At 42.8% G+C, this 14351-nt stretch overlaps 1 protein-coding gene across 2 annotated transcripts in view; it reads left to right on the plus strand.

Moving 5' to 3' along the window:
- Positions 1-14351, plus strand: part of LOC139416025 (BCL6A transcription repressor a) — a 60563-nt gene that overhangs the window by 40782 nt on the left and 5430 nt on the right. Inside the window, exons 1-4 of one of the 2 annotated variants that reach the window (XM_071164382.1) lie at positions 3399-3450; positions 6355-6526; positions 12799-13020; positions 13339-14319. In XM_071164382.1, the coding sequence (XP_071020483.1) occupies positions 3420-3450; positions 6355-6526; positions 12799-13020; positions 13339-14319 (1406 nt within the window). In that variant the 5' untranslated portion in view covers positions 3399-3419. Of the gene's footprint in view, positions 1-3398; positions 3451-6354; positions 6527-12798; positions 13021-13338; positions 14320-14351 lie in introns of those variants that run through there. The other variant, XM_071164302.1, reaches the window with a different exon arrangement.

Here is a 14351-nt window from a genome sequence, read left to right on the forward strand (position 1 = left end):
GATATACGGTAATAAATATATTATATAATGTGGGAAATAGAGTGTCATCACAGTCTTGGATGGACTGTGACCAGAAATCAGACCAATTTCTTTCTTGACTATCCAATTATTAGCCAAATGGGTCCAGGTGCACTATATAGTGAATAGGGTACCGTTTGAGTCACTGAAATAATAGAGTATGATCACTGTGCTGCGGGGCTGCATACCAAACAACCAATGAATGCTGCTGCCAATACATGCTCCACTCCCACCCCCCCCCCCCAAAAAAAACACCCAACACATTCATTTAATTAATTTAATTTCAGTTGCCTGCTGGTACAGCAACTCTCTCCGTTTGCTTTAGAGGATGTTGTGTTGTCCACTCCACACACTACGACAAAAACCAAGAAAGAAAAGTGAGGCTGAAGAAGATGCAGAATGTCTTTACTTGTCACTCAGTATTAACACGTATTCTATATGCCACATGGTTGAAACTACAAATAAACATCAGAAGGAACACATTTATTAAAGTTATCTTTATTTTATTATTTGGTTTTCATTCCAAACATACATTTTCCAATTCTAAGATTGTGTAAAGCAAAACAAAACAAAGAAAATGATATATATATAATTGGTTAATTAAATAACCTACATAAATAAATATTACCCTTAAACTGTCCTCCGTACATTGGCATACACCTTATAGGCTACTTTTAATTAGTACTTTTAATAACTTTAAAAGTACTTTCTCAAAATAAACGTTTTAACGCTATATCAATTGCACAAAAAAAGAGTGAACGGGTTAAGGTTACAAACGTACAAACCTCCCTCTATTTGCTCATAGTTCAGACAGACAGGTAGACAGACAGGCAGACAGACAGGTAACTAGGAGTGGGAGTGGCTGGCTGAAAAGATCCTCAAGGAAATAGCTCAAAACATCGCAAGTTTATTACGGAAATGGCAACGCGATAAATGCCCTTCGCGCAAAGTTAGTTATAGGTTAGGTTATTATCGTAAAGCACCGGGTGACTTACTGTATAGCACGTTGTGACCACGGCTAATGTAAAAAGGAGTTTATAAAATAAATTGTTATTTCGAGGTTATGTCTATTTGAAAATGAATACAAAGTGACCTAAATTAGACTTAAGGGAGATGATTTTTTATAAAAAAAATGATTTTTAGATTTGATATCATGAGGCATAATGTTCTGTGCAAATGGGCCCATATGTATTTTATTTAGGCCTAACTTCAATAACCTCATAGTCATTATTCAAATGGGAGATAAAAAATAGACGTGACACACAGTGTTTACTTTTATGCACCGTGACGCAGTAGCCTGTATTTTTGGAAAGCTGCACGTCTTTTCAACAAAAAAAAACCCAGATCTTATTTCGATAGGTATTGAGCCAGTCGCACTTCATGTTAATATGCACTTACGCGTTGCACACTTGATTTAATTTTGGGGGGCTAGCCGGGCTACTGTCAGTTTGACATGTAGGCCACAATTCATCGCACAGGTGACTTAATGGCAAATTGATACAATGACGATTCTCGATCCATTGTAAAGCTTAGGGCCTTTCACTTCACTTCAACCGTAAATTATTTGCAGTGTTAGATCCACATCAAAATATTATTTAAATTCCACGAGTAGGCTATTAGAGTTGCCTAAAAAAAAAAAAAAAGAAGTCACCTTCTGAGAGAGCCTTGCATTGCACTTATTTAGGAGCGCTTTAGTGTTCATTGCCTTAAGGGGTTTGAAATTCAGGGTTAGCCTCGACCTTGACAAAACGACCTGAGTGGTTCACACTTCAAACAGTATGCTAACTGGTTAAAATCTCTCTGATTTGGAGTAAGAACAAGGGCCAATGAAATATTTGTCCTGTTAGAATAACTAATATTAGGCAAACAGTAGTCGATAAACGTTCTGCGCTGTGCGGGGTTAAGAATGTTGGCCCCATGGCCTTTACATTTGATATGCCGCAGGTAGGCGATGTGTCTGTGTATTAGTCATTAACAAAAACAAATATATGCTATCCTAATTGCAGTCTATTTGTCTTTATTCATTTGAAGGCTAATAAGAGTCGTAAAGGGCATGTAGACTACTTTTGTGTGGCATTAAATAATACCTTATACCAATGTTATTCCAATACTATGAATAGTGTTTTTCATTCGTAATTTGAACATTTTTGGGGGGTAAGATTACGTAATTGAATTTGGAAAGTTTGCTGTAGGGTATATTGACCAACATTGGCTGCTGACGGATGTCAGAGAGAGAGAGAGAGAGAGCGTAAATAGTTAATGCATTGCATAGCAGCGGACGGCAGCGATTATATAGGACAAACTGCATAGTGTTAAACCAGTTGTTAGCCTATAGAGGTTATGGTCAAAATGACCGCAATAACCTAAATGACTAAACAAATGTAACCGATTATAAAACGGCCAGCATACCAAAGCTTTTCCGATGTCAAAGGGATCTTTTTTTGTTTTTATCACCAAAAAGAAGAAGTCCGATTACAATGATTATTTTCTATTGATTAAATGACATTATAGATGATTTATTGCACCCACAACAGAATGCATTATGTTCTCTATGGTGCGCAAATAGCCCGGTTCTAGTAGATTCAAGCTAATTATCACAGCAAATAGGCTAACATCACAGCTTCCTTTCTCACACTGTAGGCTACCACTGTGCCAAACATATAGTCAGATAAACCTGGCAACCCAAAGGCTACAGCGACGGAGAATCGCAGTGATTAAAAGAGAGTTTTCAAGCAAAATGTATTTGATTCACAAATATAATCTAATCCCAAACAAACCCTTGTGATGATTTGCCAGCAGTCCAGAGCAATGAAGGTGGAAACAGGGATGGGATGGGGGGGGGGGGGGGTTAAAAATGAATATTCTCTGCAGGAGAAGCAAAAAAAAATGTAAATACTATCACAACAAATAGGCCTGTACAACGCGTGTCCGTGTGAATAAGCAGTCCAGTTCGGTTCTGTGTAGGTAATGTCTGTGGGTTTCATAAAGGGAAAGGCGACGAATGGACAACTTCGCTTATGTCACGGAATAGCAAATTAGTTCTGTGAATTTAGGGGCTGGACTAAGAGGCAGGGGTTACGTAGGCAACTCTTCTGCCCATGTGACCGTCTAGGTCTGGGAGAATCCAAAAGTAGGGGGTATAAAAATAAAATACTCCATTTCTTTTAAAATATAGAAAAATAGTATAAAATGTACAATCATTTTAGTTTGCTTTTGTAATACACTTGTTCCATAAGTCATGTTGTATAATACGCACGGAAATCAAAATCTCAGAAAGATGATTTCTCAGCCAGCATTAAAACCTGACTCTCCCCTTCCCTCGGAAAGTGGTATCGCCACAAGCTCAAATTCTGAGAATTGAGCTCCTCTGATTCTTAGAACTGGGGTTCTTAGAAGTGGTGATGCAAGAAGTTTCTAGGAAAGCAATATCAGGTGATATTTTTTAAACAATTCTTTTTTTCCCTATGTAATTTGGCGCGAAGTTGTACTCTTCGTTGCAGGTGATGGCGTAGTGCTGGCTGTGTTTCTGAATGTGTTTTATCATGTAAATCTAGGTGATTTAAAGGTGTTTTTGGTGGACTGTTTTAGAGCGCACCGTTTTTGCCGGGTGACAGTGCTCTTGACATGTCTGTTTCTATAATAATATTCCGCTGTCTTCACTTCACTATACGGCTCTCGGTTCGCCTTCTGTCGGTTTTGACAGTGGAGGCGTTTTGATACTGTACTGTGCTGATCGCGAAACAGACATGAGATGACGTGGTTATTCTGTTAGATCTGACTTTACTGCTAATAATGAACAAGGGAGTTCAGTTTAACTAAATGCTGCCTTCTTTATTTTATGCAAAACTTGGTTTAGATCTGACCTGGCTGGATTTTGTGTATTTTGTATTTACTATCAACGGCGTTGCACAGAAAGGATTTCAGTGGTTAATATAACGTGATTCCCATCCGCATAACTAAGTAACTTGCACAGTGTGTTTGGGCTTGTGGCAGATGGGCAGGGGTAGGTGTGTCAGTGTTGTTCTACTACATTGTTTTAGATATCTTGGAGAAAATAATCACATCTAACGTCGGGATCTGGTTGCACGAGATATTGATTGTCTTGTTTCGCAGTGTCCCTGTCTCCCCCTCCACACACACACACACACACACACACACACACACACACACACACCTCACGGAATATGGTTTTTAGTTTGTAGCTTTCCACAGCCTAGTTTACGAGCGCAAGTTTGTACCTGCGTGCTATCTGTCTGGAGCCAGGGATGGATGACTTTAGGCAACATGACAGGAGAACGGAACAACGTCGTAGTTATAGTATTTTGAATGGTTAACGTATACCATGTTGCAGCATTAGAATGTATTTGTTTGCTAAGCTTCCATGCAAGAAGTCTGATTTAAAAAAAATACTTAACTACACTTCAAATCTACTTTTTTTTTAAGTGTCTGAAAGTAGTACCTTTGAATCTCTTCATCTGTGAATTTGATTTGAAGAGTGAATAACCGGAAAAAAAATCATTTTTAACGATTGGAAAATACTAAAGCAATAGTCGTAGATGGGTTGTAGCCTCTGTTGACCGCTGAGAAGAAGCCTGTTTACTTGTGTACATGATTCATTTCGGGTGGTGTCGAGTGGCAGCCTGCGACTTGGCATTGAGTCAGAGTGATAGTACTTGTTCCAATGTGTTATTTGGACGGGCTGGCTCAACATGCTATTCCACGTGAAGAAACGGTCCTTTTAAAAACATTTATTACAATGGCTTGGACGGGGGGGACATGACGTGGTAGGAAGTTAGGATACCCGTTTAAAAAGCAGACTGTAGCCTAAACAAACCAACTTTGACAAGTGTTCTCAAAATATGCTCAAGTCTTGTTGTGCGTTGCAATTACTTGATGTTATTGCCAGAACACAGCGTTTCCTAACCTCGGTCCTGGGGACATCCCTGTGTGCACGTTTTTATTTTTGCCCTAAAAATAATAAAAACGTGCTGATTCATGAGATGATTTGAATAAACTGAGTAGTGCTAGGAAAAACCCCAAACTTGCACCCATTGGGGTCTCCAGGACCGAGTTTGGGAAACTCTGCCAAAACGTGTTCTCTTGCGCCTGACTACCCGCTATTTATATTGCGGAAGAGCACACGACACGCATACATTTCTAGGCTAGCTTAATATATTGATGACATCTTGTGGTGAATCATATTTAAATATTCATGGAGCAGTTTACCCTGTAATCTACTTTTTGATTGCATTAAATATTTAAGTGTAGTTTTGTTATTATTGTTAATAATAGTCAATCATCCGGTCTTCTGTCAGTGCACAGTAAAGTTACATCTGGCAACTTTTGTCTGTCGCATTCATACAAACTTGACATGCTAAAAAAAAAAGAAGGTTTCTCTCCATCTCAGATTATGTGTGAATAAATAGTGGTACGGTAGTTCTTTTTTTAATTAACGATATCGCCGGGAAAATGTAACTCTGGAGTGTGTCGTTGATTCGGATGGAAAATGACTTCGAATCCGATACAGAATGTTCAATACGTCAGAAGTGCCCTGATGATGGCACACACTTTATCATTTGCCATAGCCGGTGTGTCAACCAGACAGGTGTGTGGTGTAGTATACTGTACTCTTGGGAAGAAGTTGCCAACACCTGGCGTCTTGTATTTCTCTACTATATCATGTCCTGTTTCCATGCTGAATGTGACAGTGTTGCTATGTGACATTTAATGATAAGCTGCCACCTAACCACAGGCGTTGACTGCCTAACGCAGGGCTAGACTTTCTGAATAAGGGTGCCGGGGCTGTCATTCATCCTCGAACATTCACGTTTGTGTGGCAACAATAAAGAAGTCAAGTGTTCTCCCACTTGCTGAACAGAAAATGTTACTTGAATGCTCCATACTTTATGCTGTCCAATGGCGCTGCCTGTTGGCTGCAAACCTCTACTGCAATCAGGGATATGATGAGAAGCGACGAGGGCAATTTCCTATATTAAAATAACCAATATTTTTAAAAGAGCCCGATGCACCCAGCCTTCCTGCCATGCTTTCTCTGGTATATCTTAATGTCTCAGTAAAACTACTGTCTCGGGACCAGGGCTCTCCATACCCTGTAGATGTTGGCTCCAACCCCAGTTGTAACTAACCTGATTTAATTTGATCAATCAGATGTGCTAGATTAACTCTCCAGGAACAGGGTTGGAGAGCCCTCCAGGTTGAACCACGTACCACCGGTTCTCACCTTCAAAATAGCAGGTATTTGATGAATAACCAGTATATAACCTTATGTATATCCATGGCACTGACCATGGGGAATTTATTTTTGTATTTTTCCAGAGCTCGACAAGATGGCTTGCGCAGCAGACAGCTGTATCCAATTCACGCGTCACGCCAGCGACGTGCTGCTGAACCTCAACCGGCTGCGGAGCCGGGACATCCTCACAGATGTCACCATCCTGGTCAACAGACAGCAGTTCCGCGCTCACAAGACTGTCCTCATGGCCTGCAGGTGTGTTGACTCCCAAGCCCCAGTATGTGTACCAGTCTGTGTCATCATGCCTTGTCCTTGTCATGCCAAAACAGTGTTTTTGGTGTTGACATACTAGCACAAACAGATCTAGCACCAGGCTCTGTCCCACTTTTACCCCCCCCCCACACTTTCTGTCACGCTTGTACCCAGTTTTGCATGTTGCTGTTCTGTACTTGATATTTAAAGTCCCTTTCCTGTCTCTGTTTCTCTCACACACTGTTCTGTGCCCGGGTTCCCGATCTCCATGGAACTTATGCTTACTAGTGTTTTAACGATGCAGCTTTCCTACAACGGCCTGAAGACGTAACATCAAATCAAATCTATTTATAAAGCCCTTCTTACATTCAGCTGATATCTCAATGTGCTGTACAGAAACCCAGACCTAAAAAAAAAACCAAAACAGCAAGCAATGCAGGTGTAGAAACATGCGTTTCTTTTCCAAAACACAACGAGAGAGAACGTTCACTAAGTGTGTCGTTGAGGCAGTGTTAATGTTGACAGGATGGAAAGGAAGCACTGCTCTCGGATCAGAGTTCTCCCTTACCAGTCTTACCTTAACCTTGAGAATTATTCCACAATACTGACGATGGATCAGCTCCTAGAGAGATATTACCACCCATGGCTGAAAAGATTGAGACGAGATTTATTCCAATACTCTATAATAATGCACTGAATCAAGACTTGTCACAGACATTTGCTGGTTCTACTTTATTTTACTCTTATCTATCCTGCCCTGCCTTCATGTACATATCTACCTCAAATACCTTATTATTATCTATCCTGCCCTGCCTTCATGTACATATCTACCTCAAATACCTTATTATTATCTATCCTGCCCTGCCTTCATGTACATATCTACCTCAAATACCTCATTATTATCTATCCTGCCCTGCCTTCATGTACATATCTACCTCAAATACCTCATTATTATCTATCCTGCCCTGCCTTCATCTACATATCTACCTCAAATACCTCATTATTATCTATCCTGCCCTGCCTTCATGTACATATCTACCTCAAATACCTCATTATTATCTATCCTGCCCTGCCTTCATGTACATATCTACCTCAAATACCTCATTATTATCTATCCTGCCCTGCCTTCATCTACATATCTACCTCAAATACCTAATTATTATCTATCCTGCCCTGCCTTCATCTACATATCTACCTCAAATACCTTATTCAAAATATAAACGCAACATGCAACAATTTCAAAGATTTTACTGAGTTATAGTTCATATAAGGAAATCAGTCAATTGAAATAAATTCATTAGGCCCTAATCTATGGATTTCACATGACTGGGTAGGAGTGCAGCCATGGCTGGTCCTTGGTGGGCACTGGGGAGCCAGTCCCAGCCAATCAATGAGGTTTTCCCCCACAAAATGGCTTTTTTTACCCAACAGAAATACTCAGTGTATGGCGTCGTGTGAGCGAGCGGCCATCACCTCATGTTTCAGCATGATAATGCACGGCCCCATGTCATAAGGATCTGTAAACAATTCCTGGAAGCTTAAAAAATGTCCCAGTTCTTCCATGGCCTGCATACTCACCAGACATGTCACCCATTGAGCATGTTTGGGATGCTCTGGATCAACGTGTACGACAGCGTGTTCCAGTTCCCTCCAATATCCAGCAACTTCAAACAGCCATTGAAGAGGAGTGGGACAACATTCCACAGGACACAATCATCATCCTGATCATCTCTATGTGAATGAGATGTGTCGCGCTGCATGAGGCAAATGGTCACACCAGATACTGACTGGTTTTCTGATCCACGCCCCTACCTTTTTCTAAGGTATCTGTGATCAACAGATGCATATCTGTATTCCCAGGTCATGTGAAATCCATAGATCTGTTCAGTAATAGTTGGTGCTATTGCCATATACACCTGTCAAATCTACTCCGATCCCCACATACACACTTCCAGGATGATTGATTTCTAACTGCCTAGGTTACTCTGAGGCAAAGGGGGAAGGAATTCAAAGATGCAGAGTGATCATAGTGACCTTCATTTATGAATTGTTTTAAAGTGTGAAGATGCAACAAAACAATCAGATCATAATTTGAAAAGAAAAGATGCAGCACATTTAAAAATTAAAAATATATATATTTTTTAAATGTTAAACTTGACGTTTTTGGCCTTTGTCAATGACTTTCGTCAAAAACAATGACAGACTGAATGAGACAACTACATAGGCCATATGGATAAGGGAAGACAATTAGCGTTGGACACTAGTCATCTGGCGGTGTCAATGAGATGTGTCTATCAATACAAGTAAGAGCCACAGGGTTCAGAGGTATTGTGGTCAATGGCGCCACCTAGTGGACAACAATTATAGAAAACAAATCACAAGAGAACGATCGAATGGAGACCTAGGTGGGAAATTAGTGATTTAAAAAAAATTATTGTGTCAAGTCATGACGGCCAACTCGCATGGAAACCGTTGTATCCTGATAAAATGATCATACCGATGATAGTTACACACCTAGCTACGTACATTCCTACTGAAACGCAAAACAATTTTTTTTTAAAGTGTTTTCTAACTTATCTCGTCGCTTCTTCCAAGCTTTGGAAATAACATTTGCATACCAGGAAAACTTTTTTTTCTGAATAGCCATTCAAGTTTTTCAAAAGTACTACTACAGAATAGTTCTGTGTTTTTTTTTTTTGCATTTAAAAAAAAAAATAAGGTTTCTCTTAAATCATAAAGTGCAGTTCATTCTTGATCTCCCCTAAATCAGACTATACACAGCCACTCTTTATCTATGGCGTTGAACCTCCCTATTTATATTGCCAGAGGCAGTATCCCGGTTCTGATCACAAGGATATTTTAATTATTGTTAGGTGACGGGTGTCAGGGTTCGAGATGTGTTTTTATTTTTATTTTATTAATCTTGTTAGAAGTTGAGTTCTTTTGTCGCTAAAGGGTTAACTTGTGTTTGATCATGTTGACGTCGCATCATAACTTGATTCTAAATGTGTTGTAGAGCAAATTCCTTTGTCCAAGGGTAATTGTATGTTTGATCCCAGTTGAAAACCTCTAGTATGTCGTTAACACTGTTCCATAACCTTATTTCACTCCTCTGCCTTACTTTCACTGGGCTCCCAACCCATGTCTCCTTGAATAGCAAGGCTTGGGGAAAGCTTATACACTCCTCCAAGGAAACATCTTGTAGCTCTGTTTTGAATAGTTAACCTTATTTCACAACTAACTAACCCTAACCCCTAACCCCTAACCCTAACCCCTAACCCTAACCCCTAACCCTAACCCTAACCCCTAACTCCTAACCTTATTTCACAACTAACTAACCCCTAACCCCTAACCTTATTTCACAACTAAAAAAAACCCCTAACCCCAATTTCACCCAATATATATATATATATATATATATATATATATATATAATATATATATACCTTATATATCACAACTACCTAACCCCTAACCCCTAACCTTATTTCATATAAAATAAAAAAAACATTTCATTATATATATATATATATATATATATATATTTCACATATTATATATATATATATATATATATATATATGTGTGTTGGAAATATGTGAAATTGGGAGAATATATATATATATATTCACATTTTATACTTGACAAGCATCTCCCTCATTCCAGCTCTTGGCACTGTGCATACAGATGGTCACGGCTCTGTGTCAATTTCCGTGCGTACTCAAAGCAAACGTTCATATTGATAAATCTCAAATTTTTCAGTGGAAATTATCCCACACATGATTGACGACTACACGTGATTGATAAATCAGTCCCCAAGTGTGCAAAGCTCTTAGACTTACCCAAAGGTGATTCTAACTAATGTGTAATAAACTGGGTGGTTCGAGACCTGTTTTATAACAGCAATAAGGCACCTCGGGAGTTTGTCGTAAATGACCAAGCACTCCGTGTCGCGTCGTGCCTAAGAACAGCCCTTAGCCGTGATATATTGGCCATATACCACACCGCCCTCGTGCCTTACAGCTTAATTGACTCAGGGGTTGCGAAATACTTATGCAAAATGTGATTTTTATGTATTTCATTTTCAAGAAATTAATTGCATTTCTAAACATCTTTTGACTTTGTCATTATGAGGTATTGTGTTTTTAGATGGGTGAGAATCCATCTTGAATTCAGGCTGTGGACTAAGTCGAGGGGTGTGAATTCTCTCTGTGACGGTTCTGTAGATCTGAACTGGGCTTTCGCTGGAAGCACATTCATCTCCTTCTCTTGTAATGGAAAGAAATGGTCCGCTTTAGTCGTTTGCACACCAGTATCTCTACCTGTACATGACCATCTGATCATTTATCACTCCAGTATCATTACCTGTACATGACCATCTGATCATTTATCACTCCAGTATCTCTACCTGTACATGACCATCTGATCATTTATCACTCCAGTATCATTACCTGTACATGACCATCTGATCATTTATCACTCCAGTATCTCTACCTGTACATGACCATCTGATCATTTATCACTCCAGTATCATTACCTGTACATGACCATCTGATCATTTATCACTCCAGTATCTCTACCTGTACATGACCATCTGATCATTTATCACTCCAGTATCTCTACCTGTACATGACCATCTGATCATTTATCACTCCAGTATCTCTACCTGTACATGACCATCTGATCATTTATCACACCAGTAGTATCCCTGTACATGACCATCTGATCATTTATCACACCAGTATCTCTACCTGTACATGACCATCTGATCATTTATCACACCAGTATCTCTACCTGTACATGACCATCTGATCATTTATCACGCCAGTATCTCTACCTGTACATGACCATCTGATCATTTATCACTCCAGTGTTAATCTGCTAATTGTAATTATTTGCCTACCTCCTCATGCCTTTTGCACACAATGTGTATATATAGACTCCCCTTTTTCTACTGTGTTATTGACTTGTTAATTGTTTACTCCATGTGTAACTCTGTGTTGTCTGTTCACACTGCTTTGCTTTATCTTGGCCAGGTCGCAGTTGTAAATGAGAACTTGTTCTCAACTAGCCTACCTGGTTAAATAACATTTTAAAAAGTCACTCACAATCGTTCTGAAGTTATCGGCAGAGATAAAACATCTTTATTTAAATCTTTTTTTGCATTTAGCTGAGATCTCCTGTGTGACGAGGAAGGGCGACATGGCATCTAACAACGTACTTAGCTGTTCTACAAGTGGTCTGAGGCAGATGTGAAATAAGTGTTTTCAGGAGCAACTTTAGGTTTGGTTTAGGGAAACCGCTCTGATGCTCCTACGAACGTTCTAATGCTGAATGTAGCCTTAAGATGCTTTTAGGAAGCAGCTCGGAGAGCTAACGATCGGTCCCCCCCGTGTGTCTGTCTCCCATGTCCCCCCCCCCCCCCCTGTGTGTCTGTCTCCCATGTCCCCCCCCCCCCCTGTGTGTCTGTCTCCCATGTCCCCCCCCCCTGTGTGTCTGTCTCCCATGTCCCCCCCCCCCCCTGTGTGTCTGTCTCCCATGTCCCCCCCCCCCCTGTGTGTCTGTCTCCCATGTCCCCCCCCCTGTGTGTCTGTCTCCCATGTCCCCCCCCCCCCTGTGTGTCTGTCTCCCATGCCCCCCCCCTGTGTCCCCCCCCCTGTGTGTCTGTCTCCCATGTCCCCCCCCCTGTGTGTCTGTCTCCCATGCCCCCCCCCTGTGTCTGTCCCCCCCCTGTGTGTCTGTCTCCCATGTCTCCCCCCTGTGTGTCTGTCTCCCATGTCCCCCCCCCCCTGTGTGTCTGTCTCCCCCCTGTGTGTCTGTCTCCCATGTCCCCCCCCCCCCCTGTGTGTCTGGCTCCCATGTCCCTCCCCTGTGTGTCTGTCTCCCATGTCTCTCCCCTGTGTGTCTGTCTCCCATGTCCCTCCCCTGTGTGTGTCTCCCATGTCCCTCCCCTGTGTGTCTGTCTCCCATGTCCCTCCCCTGTGTGTCTGTCTCCCATGTCTCCCCCCGTGTGTCTGTCTCCCATGTCCCCCCCCGTGTGTCTGTCTCCCATGTCCCTGTGTGTCTGTCTCCCATGTCCCTCCCCCGTGTGTCTGTCTCCCATGTCTCCCCCCTGTGTGTCTGTCTCCCCCCTGTGTGTCTGTCTCCCATGTTGCTGTTATGTACAGCACATATCTTTGTCCTCTCCTCTCTCTCTAGTGGATTGTTCTACACTATATTTACGGACTCTCTGACCAGTCTGTCACTGTACTGAACACGATTCTCTCTCTCTCTAGTGGGTTGTTCTACACTATATTTACGGACTCTCTGAAGTGTAACCTGAATGCCATCAGTCTGGACCCCAAGGTGGACCCCGAGGGGTTTGCCATCCTCCTGGAGTTCATGTACACCTCTAGACTGACGCTGAAGGAGAGTCTGATCATGGCGATCATGAACACAGCCATCTACCTACAGATGGATCACGTTGTGGACACCTGCCACAGATTCATCAAATCCAGGTACATGGACCGGGAATGGATGTCAAACGATCTATTTTTTTAATTGAAGGGGGGGGGGGTAATCAGAAAGAAGAGGGTCTAAATGTGGTGGAGTCGGATGACTAACCTGTACGCCAGACTCCGGTACAGTTAACAACCGTCTTATTTGCATATTACGACCTGTCAAGAGGCGTGCACAGCGACAATTAGAAAGTGTGGAATATTTTAAAAAAGAAACAATTTATCACAAAGTTTGTGTCATGTAAACTCTGGTGTCCGGTGTCTGCCGTGTTCAGGTTCCGTTGTCTCATCTTTCCTCTTCATCTATCCTCCTCACAGCGACCCTGGCCAGGCCAACAAGCTACCCAGAGATGAGTTCTTGGTCAGCCCCTTGCTTTTACCTCAGGGCGTCCATGCATACCGGCCCCACGATGTGGTCGACAACCTGCCCGGCCGGGTCGGCCCCTTCAGAGACGGGAGGCCCTACGCCTCCAGCATGTTCAACGGGGTCAATTCCCCCAGCAACTACCACCTCTACGGTCAGTTCCCCGTCCAGGGGTTCCCTTTCCCTCTCTGCAAGCTGACAGACGCCAAAAACACATTCGCTGACTTCTCTAAAGGCGGGATCCACCACAAGCACTGTTCCCCCCCGGACACGGGCAGCGCCATGAGGGTTGATTACAGCCGAGCGGTGAGCGGGGGCTCGGCCAGCATCCACCATACAGCCAGCTACGTCTCCTCCAGGGAGGAGGAGATGAGGAAGGAGAGCCATGAGGGAGGGGTCAGCCAGACTGGTGGGGTGGGAGGCTCCAGGAAGAGAGGGTTCGCCGCGGCGGCCCACGAGCAGCAGAAGGTGGTTCTGGGTAAGGAGCACGGTCCTCAGACGACAGAGGAAGACATGAGCCAGCAGCACTACCCTCTGGGGATCTCCTCAGCTGGACGGAAGGGCCTGATGAGTAGCCCTCAGAGCCCGCTCAAATCGGACTGCCAGCCTAACTCCCCCACCGAGTCCAGCAGCAGTAAGAACGCAGGTCTCTCCCTGGCCGGCCGGTGTGGTGCCCTGCCCCTACAGGGCAGCCAGGATCCCAAGGCACGCAACTGGAAGAAATACAAGTTTATCGTGCTCAATCAGAGAGCCACCAAGGAGGAGGATGTTGGGCCGCAGGAGCCGGTGGTCTGCTCCCCCCAGCGCCTGGGTCTGCCCCCCTACCTCCACCCCTCAGACTCAGAGCACCTGGACCCGCAGGCCAACACCAAGATCAGTGAGCACGGAGAGGACCTGCCGGCCCCACAGGCCTCCCGACTCCACAACATCAACAGGTGAGCCCTACAGTCATATCGATAATAAAACT

Source organism: Oncorhynchus clarkii, chromosome 1 (assembly GCF_045791955.1).
Source record: "Oncorhynchus clarkii lewisi isolate Uvic-CL-2024 chromosome 1, UVic_Ocla_1.0, whole genome shotgun sequence".
NCBI classification, from domain to species: domain Eukaryota; kingdom Metazoa; phylum Chordata; class Actinopteri; order Salmoniformes; family Salmonidae; genus Oncorhynchus; species Oncorhynchus clarkii.